A 14,971-nucleotide genomic window follows, 5' to 3' on the forward strand; every position below is an offset into this window, starting at 1 on the left:
TTATGAGAAGGCTCTCGTTATGGTAAAGATACGTATGTTGGATGCGCTACTATCCCAGTGAAAGTGGCGCGATGGTGAAACCGTCTCTTCGTTGATGCGAAACTTTGCGGTGACTGTTATCCCGGTGGGAGAGAAGAAAAGGACATAGAAACAACGGTTAATAAGAATGTCTTAACAAGGTTCTGCTATAGATAGGATATGGCGAACGCAGTTTACCGAATCGCGCCGACAAACCAACAACTTTACCGATTATGCCATCTCGCCATATCTCACCTATTGCGACAAGACTGTAGGATCGTATCGGATCGGTCCACTTACTCAACAGCTGCAGAAACTCATTCAACGTGTCCTGGTTCCGTTCGGTGCAGGCAAGCACAAACTTGCACCGATTGTGCGACAGACAGAATATGTAGTTCAACGTGGACATCAGCGCTGGAAAGAGCGTGTGATCGTACACGATGTCCGCTGCCACGATCACGTCCGGTTCGATCAGCTGGCTTAGGTTGGACGCACTAATGTACTGCCAGTCGAGATCCATCACGCCCATCAGCGTGTTGCCACTATCCAGCAGCAGACTAACAAGCGGATTGTCACAATCGACCGGTGCCGCATTGGGGAAGTTAAGCCGTACGTTTTCCTTCAACGCTGTCAGTACCGAGGAGTGACAATCCGACATGACGATGATCGAGGGTTCGTAGCATTTCGCTAGATAGATACCGGACAAACCGACACCGGAACCAAGCTCCAGTATGTTCCGCCCGTGGAAATCATCCCGATTGTTCGATATGTGTTCGCAGAGTGCTTTGGCCGCCTGCCAGCTACACAGTCCGGTCGTTCCGTCCGATACGAAGGCGCTGGATTCCTTCAGCGATATAACGCCCTGCCCGTGCGGTAGTTCGTAGTGTTTGTAGCTTAGCCCGATCGACGGATCGTCCAAGGGTAGCTCGGTACCGGGTGACAGCATCGCGCAATACTTCTCGTACATCCGATCGTGTTGCTCAACGTTCATGCTGGACAGCTTGGCGATGATATATTTCAGAAACGCTGCCTGGTACTCGACACTGAGCGGATAGCGGCGCACCAGCGGATGATCTACCGTGATGTCCAGTAAAGCGGCCTGCTCGTCCCAGGCTAGTTCGCGCTCAAACAGACCCTACAAAATGTCCCACAACAGCACACGGGGGAAAAAAGCAAACAAAAAACTAAAACATAAACCCAATATAATGCCCCTGCAACTGGACGCAAGAATGACACGTTCTTCACACACTGCACGTAAAGTGGCCACTACTCACATGCCACCGGATCGATCGAACCGGAGTGCCACAGAGGAATTGTTTGCTCACGATCCTTAGCGCACTGTCGTCCGTTTGGTCGGTTGATGCGGCTTGCAGTATGTTCTCTACGGTCGTTTCGAGACATACGTTCGGTTTCATTATTCTCTTTCGGTTTGTTCAGCAAACGACAACAGTTTCGCCTTCCGGCAACACTTCCACCACATTCGTGCACACGAACACGGGCGTTTGTTGTTGAGTCCTTTGAGATATTATTAAATTCATACTGCACGTACAAACAACGGGTAGATGCACAACAGCGCACATTACGGGGGAAGGGATTATCGATCAGACCGCCGACATCCAACCGGTCGTCCGTCCAACGCCGTCGTCGTGATGTTGTTGTGAATTTTCCTGCGACAGAAAACGGCAAAATATCAGACGGTTATTTTTACTTTCCTTCTTCACCTTCATAAATAGCCGAATAATAAACCATCATTCCCGGACGGCTAAACGATTTGCTACGGAGATGGTATTTGCACGGTGTCAAAATTAATTTTAATTAACGTACTCGCCCACAAATTATCTATCCCTTGCCGTCGAGAGATTGTGTGTGTGGGGATGGGTCCCGTTTTTCAGCAGCCTTTTGTGATGTTATTAATGCAGCTAGACAACTCGACACGCAACGACACCTCACAGCGATGGTTTATTACCACTCGCGAAGGAGGGTGGTGCCAATTTGTCTTCCTTGCCATTTGTTTGGTACACTATTGACCCGTGCTCTTTGTCCTAGCGTGGCTAGCGAATTCGGCACCGTTCGCGCTGCCCTTGTGCGCGCGCCCAAACTTTTTTGAATTGATTTTTCATTCATGTACTCTTTGTGTGCTCCCGGTGATAAGGGTAATCGGTACCATTCACACACTCTACCATGTGGTGAGGGTATACTGTGGTGCAAAGAATGGAATAGCAAGCTAATTAAATGGCAAAAAATTCACTTACGATTGTGCGCCCAGATGGATGTGCGTAAGATGGTAGTTTTTTTGTGTTTCGATCAAAATAAACAAATTTACATGCGGGACTTTGTTTTGATCTCGAGTTTGTTACTTGGGACGAAATGCTGCATGTCAACCACATTCGGTGGCACAGTGGTATGTCGTACTGGAAAAGTTTTGAAGTTTTTAATTTAGATTGTTAAGTTTATTGATTACAATTGTACAATAATGCTGTCGTTTCCATCTTGAAAAATACTTTTTATATGATAGTATGATATAACAAAAGTATTTCAACTCATAAAAGTCAAGAAAACCTTTTTACCAAAACCAAATTGCTCTTGAATTGGAAATGTTATTTGTTATTTTGTACTTTTTTTTGTTAATTTAAACTAATATAGGATTACGTTATTGAGTTGCAGTTCGTTAAATGAATGTGTGAAAATAACAAATAATAATTTCATCACAATGGTTCAACAGCTGTACGGAATCGTACTGTATCTAGTGTACACGGCTGTTGCTTCAAACGCTAGAGCGCCGTTACGTCAAATCGCCATTCCAAATTGAATCGTCGTGCTGTGAGGTCCTACTCAATGTTTCCTCTTCTCAAAACAAACAAGTCGTGATCGATTGTAAGCTCGTTTTTTTAGTGACAACCTTTATGTTTCGTGCAGCATATGTGTCTGTGTATGTGTGTGCATAGTTCGTTTACCTTTATGCACGTGATAATTATGATGCGTGTGAGAATATTAAACAAAAAAACACTTTGACACATCCACGCGAAGGCCTTTCGTCTGAATCGATCGATCGATCCGAAACACCGGAGCGCTAGCAGTGGACGCGTTTTCTCCATACGCGTTTCTTGATTGTTTTGGATATTTTTTGTTTTTCTTATTCCGTGACGTGTAGAGTAGTGTAGCGGCACTTTCTTATGTTCATCCACCACCACCTGTTCTCTTTCTCTTCCCATCTTGGCCGTGCATTCACGGTTTACAGCGTGATTATGTTTTTGGTTGGCGTATGTGGCAAGTGAAATGTTGTACTAGTGCAGTGTTATCTTGAATTTGATACACATCGAAAGCCAGCTGTACCGAACAACAATATCCACCAGTACTGTTTGGGTTAGCAAAGCAACGGTAAGTACCTAGCCGTATGCCGACGAATGACTCATCATGCAGAACGGGTTTTGCTGTGTGCACCTTTGACACGTCTTCCATAATCTTCTTTCTCGCCACTCTGGACAAAAGACAGAAAGTTGATCAACTCATCACCATCGCGAGATCGAGAGTAGGTGGTACAATCGCGCTTAATTGAACGATAAGGCAGGTTAAATGGTCAACTGTCGTCACATCAAAGGAAATCGTGCAAATTTCGACCCATTTCCCCACCCTCGAGAAGGTCACGTACAATCAATTAAGATCAAGCACGCCTCCGTTACGACGGAAACATAGCATATTGTAGCAGATGAAGGCAATGCCGACCGGCCTGGTGGCTTGCTTGCATCAGTTAGAAAGTGTTTCTTAAGTAGTATTTGAAGTCTATTAAAATAGAAGCTATTTGGTAGGAATAATATTCAATTTCTTTCATAACTATTGTATTATATATATGCAACTGCGATATTGTGTCCCATCATAGTGCTCGCTGATAACTCACTACAGTATGGAAAAAAATGTCTACTTTGATGCAGTCATTTGCTGGTTTGTTTTAATCTCTCAAAGAAATATATATTATTAGTAATAAGTTTTATCTTTTTTTTAGATCTAAGTTGATCTTCAAATCCGGTTTTAAGTGCCTTTCAACATTTTAAAAGAGATTAGAAATTTTAAGAAGAATGAGTCAACTTCAAACGGTCCAACGCTTTTCGGTGGCGTATCTGATCGTGCCCTTCTGTCCAGTGTTGGATTTGGTGTCTTTTGATCGTACGCATCACCGGTCACGCATCCACTCCGTTGCTTTCGGATGTGGATGGGGATGATGCGCCAGTTTGGTGTGCTTCCTACCAACATCCCTTTGGGAAAACAGGTTCCTACGGAGTGGTCTTTCCGTATCTAGATTTTTCTTATGTTTTCGCTTCGCTTCCAGTCCAATGACTGACCTTCGCGGCAGTGGCCGTTTATAATTGTGATTAAGCTGCCCACGCACATTGTCCATGACATTACGTATGCCGTGGTACGGTCCCCTATCTTGGCCCTGCGTATCGTGTTGATGAACCAGACGCTTACCCTTACATAGCACAGTTGGAAGATCGATTCTGATGTGGATCGTTCGTCCTTGCATAAAGAATTAGCAATTTACGGTACGCAATAGACATTGCTTTTTTACACTCTTTTTGTAAATAATCAGCTAAACTAGTCGTTAGCATGAGAAACCTTTAAGAGAGAGTAAGTTTAAGAGAGAAATCTTTATTCTAACTCTTTATCGCGGATTTAAATCCTTGAAAGAAATTAAATTTTCCATCTCTAGTTAGCATCACATCTATAATTTATTTAAGCATCTGTAATTTCGTTTATTTTATAGTCTTGAACTCTCGAACGGAATCGAAGTTTATGTTTTTGGCACTAGTTGGAAGCTAAAATTTATCACAAAAATGGCTACAGAATCAATTGGACTAGATCCAATGGAGTAGATACAGCCTTGTAAATTTCCAGTCGCAAATAAAGTCTAGTGGTCGGAAAAATGGGGAATTTCAAAGGTTTTGTTGGGATTTTGTTTTCTCAAAGACATTTATAAATGTATGACAACATTGAAATAACGGTGTTTATATTGCCAACTTTCCAGCTGCGAAGATCGATAGTTTGATCTACATTGTACAAATACTTCGACCGCATCAAGGAATTTATTACGGTAAAACCATTTCATATGATGATTATGAGGAATAAATCGTGGAGAGTTAAAACATTCAACTCACACCTAAGTCAACAAACTGTTTTTTGAGTTGTCCGCCAAATTCGAACTTGAAACTTGAATTTTGTTTCAAGTATCAAACCTTTGTTCAGAACTGATTCGCCTTTTATATTGTAACTTTTTAAAGGAACTACAAATAAAGTTACTAGGACAAAGTAGATACTCTATTGGGATGTAGTAGAATTTCAAAAAAAAATCCCTATAACCTGGCAGAGCGTACGAACCTCTTACATAGAATGATTCGAATGGTTTGCTCCATACTGACGGTGTTTGTTATTCTTTCTAATCAAACCCAATCTGACCGCTCGAGCGGGGAGAGAAATCTCATTTCCTTTCCTGGACATTGCCTTTTCCAGAACATCAGGAAATGTATGAGAAGTAGGATAGGAATACAAATCAAATGCCCGGGACCAGAATCACAGGAAGCAACTCTAGCATAAGCCATCCAAAGTGGCAAAGCTCTCGGTCCGTCTCATTCACCGTACGAAACCAAACGGCAAACCAAATGAATGAAACGATTGAAGCTCGGTAGGCAAAACATTCGGTTCGTTCAAACAGGCAGCACCGATAAAGCCAGGGTCAGGGAAGACAGGGCCATCAACTTTTCACCCGTGGCAGCAGGTGTAGCAAGCGACTTTCTACCACACAGCGGAGGTTCGTATCGTGGATCGTGTACCGAAACGCGTCCCGGTTCAAGACGGCACAGCAACTTCCTGATGTTTGATCTTTTTTTTTTTTTTAATTCTCTCCTTCGCTATCGTAAAGATAGACCTGGAATATATTTAAACCACGGTTGGAGTTGTGTTTTGATCCAGTTTGGATATTTTTTGCTTTTTCCTCGTTTGTTCATCTGTTTTGCTTTGATAATGCTTTTTTAGTTTTGTTTACCACGGGTCTACACACACACACACTGAGACGCAGGACAGTCTCCACGTCCACTTTCACCACTTTGTGCTGGCTGAATCAGAAAATGAGTAGGAATAACTTGTGATAAACTATTTTTTCCTTCCCAAATTAGTTTACTGCTTGATTCATTATTAATTGCAAGTGTTAGAAATGGACACGCAGTGTGAATATAGAGAGGGAGAGCACATCATCATGGACGACACTTCCAGTTATCGCACTTATGAAGCACAACGGAACAAGCGGAATAGTGCTGAAATTCCCCACACTTTACCATAGGGTGTGGGTTCTTGATAGTATCACCCCTCGGAACGTCACATCTTGGTAGTTCCCATGGTGGTTGTTGATGGATGAAGAGGCCCAGTAAGTAGTTGGACTTTTAGACAGCCTTTCCTTCACGAGTTCATATCAGCAACGTTAGGTTTTGCTTGCCAGATAAACAGTGAAGCAAAGCCCTTTCGCTGAGCAGAACCTTGTCCAGCTTTTGATGCAAAGTGGGTTATCTCGCCAATGCCAACGTCAGTTGAGAGGATTTCTAGTGTCGGGGATGGTGTCTGCTTCTAACTGATACGCACTTACCGCAACTCACTTTTATTCGTTGTAGAGCAATTTGTGATTACAGTCTATTTGATATTTGATCATTCCTACACATGACCAGCTCGCGTAGACCCCACCCGTTCCGGTTAGTCGATGGAAGCCAGGAAACCCTTACCAGCGGCAGCAAAAGTTCATCTGACCGTGAAATAATTTTCCATTTTTAACGACGTTGACTCTAATTCCGCTTTGCACTGCTACACTATTGTTTTTTTTTCGCGTGTGTGAAGGTTGAGATTTTACCAGTGTGGTGGTGGCCCGCGGTCACAACAACCACAGTGTCTTTCAAAGCGAACGGGAACCCAATTTACTGTTTACGTTCTACCGAAAAAGACCGCGCCACACTCTAGTTCTACCACCGAACCGGGGCCGTTTCCTCGTGGTGATTATCGATGATTTTTTTTTTCTTCCATTGATTCGTTCTTCGATTTCGGTCCATTTCCCACCGTTTAACCTGTGCGTTCGGTAATGAGTTGGCGGTTTCTGTTGTTTTCCTGTGTTCTAGCCAGCTACACAACTGATGATTGGACCTTTTTCGGACGTTTGGCTGCACGTGTTATTGGGTTATTGGTTTTGATTTTGGGTCGGAATGAGCATTTATTACTGAATGAACATTATTAGTTTAATAATTCTGCCCGTTCCAATTAATACGTTTTAGCCATCAATTATAGACGAAGATAATTGGAGGAATTATAGCGATTGTAAGTGCACACCGCTTGAAACACGCGCGCATAACGTTTGCTTATCGGTTTGTTTGAGACATTCGTATTCTGTCGCTGGTGTCTTATCACTCGCAAATGGGTGATGTATGTTTAATTGACATCATCTTTTTTGTTGTAAATTGACATTTGCAAGTTGTCTAGTGTCTCTTAAGCGGCTCATTCAGCTGAGTGGAGTGGTTTAATAGCAGATAAGGTGTTGAAAGAATGGAACAGCAGTAATTACAAAATATAAGTACTGGAACAGTTCTTTTGATTAGCGATTATATTTATTGCGACTAGGCCTTTTTGGTGGTAGAATTTTGATACGATGCCTCATTCTATTCTTCATTGCCACAACAACATGTATACTACATGGCTTTCACGTATCTATTTTACGGTAGGCACTAAACAAATATTATAAAATATTCCAGCTATTCAAAATACTAACAAACCACCCATAAAATAGGACGAAGTACCTACGATCAATGTGAATATCAGTCGAGCTCAACACATTCATTTTGGACTTGGAAAAGAGTTAGCTCAATTTATTGCACAGTACTATACCAAACCCTACGGTAAAATACCATACTAAACAAAACTGACCACAAGGATGAAGTCAGGCGGAAGAAAATTATCGCTTGATCGTTTGATCATTGGCTCCCGAAGCGCAACCATCGCCATGTTACGGCATAAGCATTGACTATAGCACTTTTACCACAATTGGACCATTTACCCAACGTTCGTGATCATGCAATTTGGAGCAAAAGTTTCACATTCGTCCGATAATCCGAACAGTTTTGGTTTTTACTTTCCTGCTGACCTAACCCGAGCAGCGAATGATTACAGTTTCGTACCATCAAAATTGCCCAATCTACTACTGCCGTATGCGATCGGCGCGAGGTGAAATGACCTGATACGGATGCCCCGTGGGGGTACCTCCGCTTTTGTGAATGGCATGATGGGGCGCCTGTTCATCGTTTGGCGCATGGTTCACCACGCAAAAGGTTTCGCACAGGGCAAAACCATAGATTTTTGCATGATTCCATACATTTTTGGCGCCCACCGTCCGATCGCCTTCGGAATCGGAATGGAATTTCGTTCACTGGCAGCTGGCGTTCGAAGCGGCGCGTGGAATGACCGTTTGTACGGGTAAGGCACGGTACGTCGCTATGCCTTTCGCTACTTTCACATAATCGTTACGCAAAGGCCATGACATGGAAGGTGGATTAGTTACTGCTAAACTCAGGGTGTGCAGGGAGTTGTGTGCAACAGGACCAATTTCACTGAGATCAGAATGTTTTATTACTTTGCAATGAAGTGCAGGGTGTATTTATATCGCGTCTACTAATTTCTTTTCAGCATTTTTTAAAAGTTGATTCTACCGATTTAATACAAAGAAGGCAGAATTGTAACATTTCAAATTGAATATTTATTGTTTGAACATCAGTGAATAACTTTGCATCGTTATATTTTTATGTTTTTATTGAAGCAGAGCATTTGCTTAAGCGTATTCTTGGTAAGTTCGCTTCCAAAATCGGTAAACATTACTTCTAAACTTGATGATATGGAAAAGTGTCGCTATGGGTCCTATCGATTGCTTAAGAATTTTTTTTTGGGGAGACTTCACCATCGATAGATTCATCAACAAACCCAGTGAGCCACCTTCATATCGACACCAAAGTGAAATATTCACTCACAAAAGACCGTACTCTGTATGTGGTGGGACCAAAAGAATGTTATATATTACGAGCCACTTTCGAATGGTGGGAATTCTTCGAATGGGGAGCATTATCGATCTCAGATGATTCGTTTGAAATGAGCATTGAAGGTACTGAACAAAAACAATACGAGACTAGACAATAAAACTTGAAAACTATTTGAAGAATAGAGAATTTGGACCTCGTCTGCATTAGAGTATATCAGAAATGATCTCATCCGACAATTGATGTTCCGATCGAACGAATTGGCTCGATTCGTTTTGAAGTTCAGAAGATACACATTTTTTGGTCTGGTCTAATCTTTAAGTATTTGTGAAAAATCGTAGAAAACTTACTCGTTCACCGAATATCTTACCAAAGAAATTTGTATTATCAAGTGTATAATTGCGGTTTGATGAGTAAAGAAATCCTTTTTCTAAGCTTTAATTAATTTGTATAACACTTCTCGCACTATAGATAGTATTCTAAGCTAAATTTTCTTTGTACATCACTACAATTTCACAACGGAGGAAATGCCGACTCTACATCAGTACGGAAATATAGTTTAATCGAACGATTTGTCCTCATCGTTTATGCGCGAGATCTGCACAGCGCGGAAGGTTCGCCAAACACTTTCACAACCGTGCAAAGTTTGTTTCCCGAGGTTTGCCCGAGCTGTCCGGGGGCAAAGCCTAAGGCACGGTGTTATGTGTAGGATCCACCAGCGTCGTACGTTGTTAATGTTTTACGACTCGTGACGTTGTTGATCGATAGCGAAAAACTACTCCCGTGTGTGCCGTGAGCCCGCTGCTAGTTGCTTCTTTCCGTGGTTTCGCCAAAGGGGCACCCAAGGAATTGAAATCGATAAATGTCCTACATGGGGAAAATATGAAGCAGCCTCGGTGTGGTTTGAAAAATTGCTGCTGAAATCATACAAACCGCCTATTATGTAACACGGTTTCCCATGTTGATATAATAATAACTAAAGCAATATCCTTTTACTTTGTTTCATTTTAGATTCTTACACACGCTGTTTGCTTGCAGAGCAACATTATAATCGAACAACAGAAGCTGTGCGACTATATTAGTCGAAAGTACGTACGAACGATATACGTTGTGACCGTGTCCGGTGTCCTTGTTTGTGGAAAATTAAAGTTGATGTTGACTAATCTCATATTTGGTAAGTATTCGTTCGCCGCGATTGTTTAGGTGTGTCGCTGTGTTTCCAAGTTTCCTAAAATTCCTATGCAAAAGGTCTAGACATTCGCAGTGGCTGGTAGGGGATCCGGTTGTTATTCAACTCATTAGGGGATCAAATTGATTGATTCGATCCCGAATTCTCGCCCACACGCCTTGGGTGAATGTGCGTCAGTTGCGTCACAGCATTTTGGAGTCCGTTTTATGATCCCTTTTTTACTTAATTTGTTTGAGCTGACTTTTGCTTGAGAGATTGATTTGACCTGGTTTCAAACACGACGATATTGGTTCGCCGTTGGGTGGTTGCCGCTTATGGTGATTTTTATATTTATTACATGAATCTTATCGTCTCACAATAATCAATGGGCCCGTAATGTGTTGTTTGAGTAAAGATTTGCCAATGTTTAGAAATTGCTTGTCCGCATTAGTTTCCAGACGAGTAATTCGGTTTATGATTTAAAATTTAACAAACACATTTAGGCCTCTTTGTTTTTAACAATATGCGAAAACCGCAAAGTGTAAGTGTGCAAAACATGCCTTAAACTGTACACTTTCACATTGTCGAAAGTGAGCCGTCGAGTGAGGCGTATCGGTATCCAATTAAACATGGCTGGTAGTTTAATTTAGTCAAGGGATCTGTTGCGGATTCAAGCGACCGGTGCATCAGCGAACCATGGCCGTTCTCTCCTTTTTGCCATTATCATTAAAAAGCTCATCTGTCACGGCCGGGGCATGTATTTCGCCCGCTGTTACATGCGTTACCTGATGTGTTCGCGTTGATATATCGTACGCACGGTCGTGCAACGAAGATGCACAAACTTTCTTCCAAAACTAAAAATAAACATAAAATGATTCGTTTCACTTTGGCACTTTGAATCGATGCGACCGTGCGCCACTCCTTCGAATTTGGCGGGAAAATTAAAGAAACCCCCCCTGGCAATATGAACCACGACACGAATTACACGGTTTAACGGCGCTGTGCCATATGAAAGGCTGGCGGTCGGACTAAAGTAAACATAAGCGTGAGCAGTGAAATTCGTGTCTGTTTTAATGTTGCGGCCGATGGAAAGTGTAAAGCGTGTGATGCTGTTTTACGTTGCAAATGTGAATTTGCAACAATGTCGACATCTGGTTTCGTTTTGACTGTCCCAGATACTCGATGTTTTAAAGTGATATGAAGCAGTTTTCTCTTCGAGTAGTTTAAGCTTCAATGAAATATTGAGGGATGTAAATGTAAAGAAAAGGCAAAGATTTGTTTTATAAGAAACGATTATTTTGTTTTCCATTGCTTTGGTTATAAAAAAAAATTGTTAAACGAATGATTGTTATCCACAATTAAAAAGAGGATCTTCTTAGCATATGAGTATTTTATTTACATCATACGAGCCTGCATTACTTTATTTGTTTCTGCGAACGCTGGACCCGAACTTGATCACACATTAAATTATGAGCCCTTCGGCTAATGTTATGCACAGCGCTGTTGCGAATAGAATACACCGGAGAAAGTATGGAATAAATCGTTGTTTTTTATCGATTAAACAATGATAAAATTGCATCGTAATCGAATCGAGACGTCGATATACATTCACTTCATTCACCAGCAATACTTTCATCTCATCTTTCTTCTTTCTGACCCTGCAGACTGTTCCATGGGAAGGAGAACGGTTTTCGCATCCGGTGACATTACGTACGCGCGCGCGCGCACGCTCAGCTTATTAGTCGAGCCACGAGCGCATGAACCAACCCACGAGCTAATGGCGGCTCGTAGTCAAATGGTTGCGTTTAGTGAACCTTTTTACCGGTCGCGCTCCATCTTCCGGGCCCGGGTTCAACCGACCGAGGACCGGTTGCGAACGCGCGCTAATGTTGGCTTTTCCACCCCTAAACGCATTGCACCGCCGCCGCTCGATGTGTACTGGTCGGCTAGGTTTTGCTTGCGGTGCATAACGATGACGACAACACAGCCGGTGTCAGCGATGGTGACGGCGGCGCTGATGATGCCCGACGAACCCGGCATTTGCCCGGGGGGGGAGAGTGCACGTTTTCGCGTTGCGTTAGACAGGAAATGACCGTTCGACCGACCAGTAAAGCAAACGACCGACCGGGAAGATCGGGTTTTTAGAAAGTTGGAACCGCAGACCGTACCAGGCCGTACGATAGACTTTCGTTCGCTCGGTCGCAAGACGCTTCTACGACGTTCGTATTAGTGACGGTTCACTATATTAGAAGCAAAACACAATCTGCTTCATCACTGTGAAGCTGATGGATAAGTTGCTAGAACATGCATGGTTGGTAAACGTCGGGGAACTTTGCAAAATACCAAAATCGATAATTTTGAGGAGATTTTCGGTGTACAAAAAAACAATCCAGAATAAATTAGAATATATTAGGACCGTATTCGTTTAAAAGACCTCAAATTCCCTGCACCGTTGGCCAATTTGATAATATTTCTAATTGAGCGTCAACAACAAAATCAATACCATGAAATGGTTTGGCCCATGAAAGACACATTGTATTACATAGTTGCTTCTGCGTGGTAACCCATGGGTGCCCCATTTGGCCAGGCGAAAGGGAACGTTTTTCTCCCCTTCTAAGGGCAAAAGCTCAATCCGTAAAATATTGCTGGGAATGGTAAGGTATCGAACCATCGGTCGGAAAAAAGGCGATTTGTGCAAAAGAAGGTGCAGCCAAACGAAAATGCACACCAGCATACAATCAATGCTGTGTGAGGTTTTTTTTTTTGCTCTTCTAATGCTATGATCGTTTTCGTTTTGTTTCGCTTTGTTTTTAACGGTTTCGTTCCCGGGGTTGTTCGTAGGACGCAGCCCATTCACTCTCGATCTCGATGCCTGGTAAAGGTGCGGCTTTTGAGGTTTTACTGGGTTTTTTTTTTCGCCTAACTGATGCGTTCCCAAACGTGCTGGGGAGGGTGCTGCAACTGGATTGGTGAACGGAAGATTTTATCTGACGGAAAAGACTGATTGGATGCTACTTTGTATCATGTACTCGACGAAAAGAAACTCCTACAAAATCGCACTTCGTACGACATGTGGTACTCAACCAGAAGGAAGGTTGAAGAAGGCTTATTGAATGACTGAAATGTGCTAATAGTAGCTGATAGCTAAAGTTTCTGATGATTGTATTCGCAAAAGGAAAAACAAACATAGTTCACATGCTCCTGTTACTGTGTCTGCTTTTTGGACATTAGAACTAACGAATGAAGTAACGCATTTACAGCACTGCACTCTGTCACTTTCTTTTCCACACTACTTCCGACCTAACCGGGACATAATTAACTATCGACACGCATACCTCCAATGAGCAAACCGGATGGACAAAAGCTTATGTTATCACGTAATCGATTACGGGTCAATTAATCAAGTTAATTAATTAATTTAGCAATAATCAACGAGACCAGCGGGAGAAAGGAGCATTAAAATGTGATCCGTTGTTTCATCTCCACTAGTGGACGCTGCCAGTGGTGGTGAATGCCACTAACCAAGCGACTAAACTTCTCGCTTTGCTGGAAAGCGAGAGCGGTTAATCGAGGAAACGAAGCTGAGGAAGTAAAGTTTCCAAGCTTCCCGACTTTGCTCTGCGTTGTTGATGAATGGTGTTGGTTGAAATTTCCATTTCTAACGAACGCGCGGCTGTATAAATCAAATTATCGATCGATAGTGAATATTATGAAATCAGCAGTGAATTAGAGAGTTCGGTTATAGTTTCCACGCTCTCCAGCTAATGATGACGGGTTAGCATGGTGCGGTTGGGGTGAAATTACCAGTTCCAGAGGCCACGCAGGTGATGCGAGAAATTGATAGGGAGTATTTAAGTAATGCGGCTGTCGTCTTATAATTTGAGAGATTGTAATAGACATCTCTTGAAAAAGACAAGACGCAATGGAACTCGTTTCCTTATATTTTACTAGTAATTGTAGAACCTATCTGCTTATTGTTAGTTTCAACTTAGTATTTTTTAGTTCTATTTGATGAATATCGTTGTTTATATGTGATGCTCTGTGTCATTCAAAACACCAGACGCGGGTAAAATAAACACCCAACGTTATACATCGGATAAACCACGTACAGCAACGATACCATGGCGATCGGTGAAGCATGCGAACGCCGAAGGCCCTCCGAGAGCGTTCGTACATGTTGGGTTAACCATTGCACGTGTCTATGTGTGAAAAAGTGAGCCACCTAAGCTGGATTATGTTGCACACGGGCGAGGTGGCAGAATTGCTGCATTTGCTAGTTTTGTAGCAATTCTCCCCAAGGCTAAGACGCTTTTTCTGCAGCCTGGCAGCAATCACACCGCTGGCGCAACCACTCGTCCCAGAATGGGACAAATGTGCTGAGATCATATTTCTCGGTACGGTCGCCGGGTCGCAGTGTTTTAATGTTGCTGATGCGTTCGCACACTTACACCGTGATGGCGCCGAGATTTGCTACAGATTCTCGGTACTTTTTGGGGTTTGTACGTGAGAAAGTTTGAATTGATCACAATGGTACAACGCTTTTATTCATGAAATTTGAAGTGCCACCACTGGTAGAATAATGCGTTTGAATTACAGCTCGTGCTAGCAGTTTTTTGTTCAGTTGTAGGTTTTCCCCAGCTTTACTGTAAAATGTTGGAAAGATATAGCACCGAAGCCCAAAACCGGTCCCAGAAACCGTACAACTTCTTATTTATGACGACGGCTTGCAAAAAGTTTA

At 42.6% G+C, this 14,971-nt stretch overlaps 1 protein-coding gene across 1 annotated transcript; it reads right to left on the reverse strand.

Annotated features, from left to right (window-relative positions):
- Positions 1 to 1,433, reverse strand: LOC128707927 (protein-lysine N-methyltransferase EEF2KMT). The gene is made up of 3 exons (XM_053802885.1): positions 1,293 to 1,433; positions 319 to 1,153; positions 1 to 113 (listed from the first exon to the last, which is right to left on the reverse strand). The coding sequence occupies exons 1-3, from the start codon at positions 1,431 to 1,433 to the stop codon at positions 1 to 3; spliced, it is 1,089 nt and encodes a 362-aa protein (XP_053658860.1).
- Between the last annotated feature and the right edge of the window lie 13,538 nt (positions 1,434 to 14,971).

The sequence above is a fragment of the Anopheles marshallii genome, chromosome 2 (assembly GCF_943734725.1).
Source record: "Anopheles marshallii chromosome 2, idAnoMarsDA_429_01, whole genome shotgun sequence".
Lineage (NCBI taxonomy): Eukaryota > Metazoa > Arthropoda > Insecta > Diptera > Culicidae > Anopheles > Anopheles marshallii.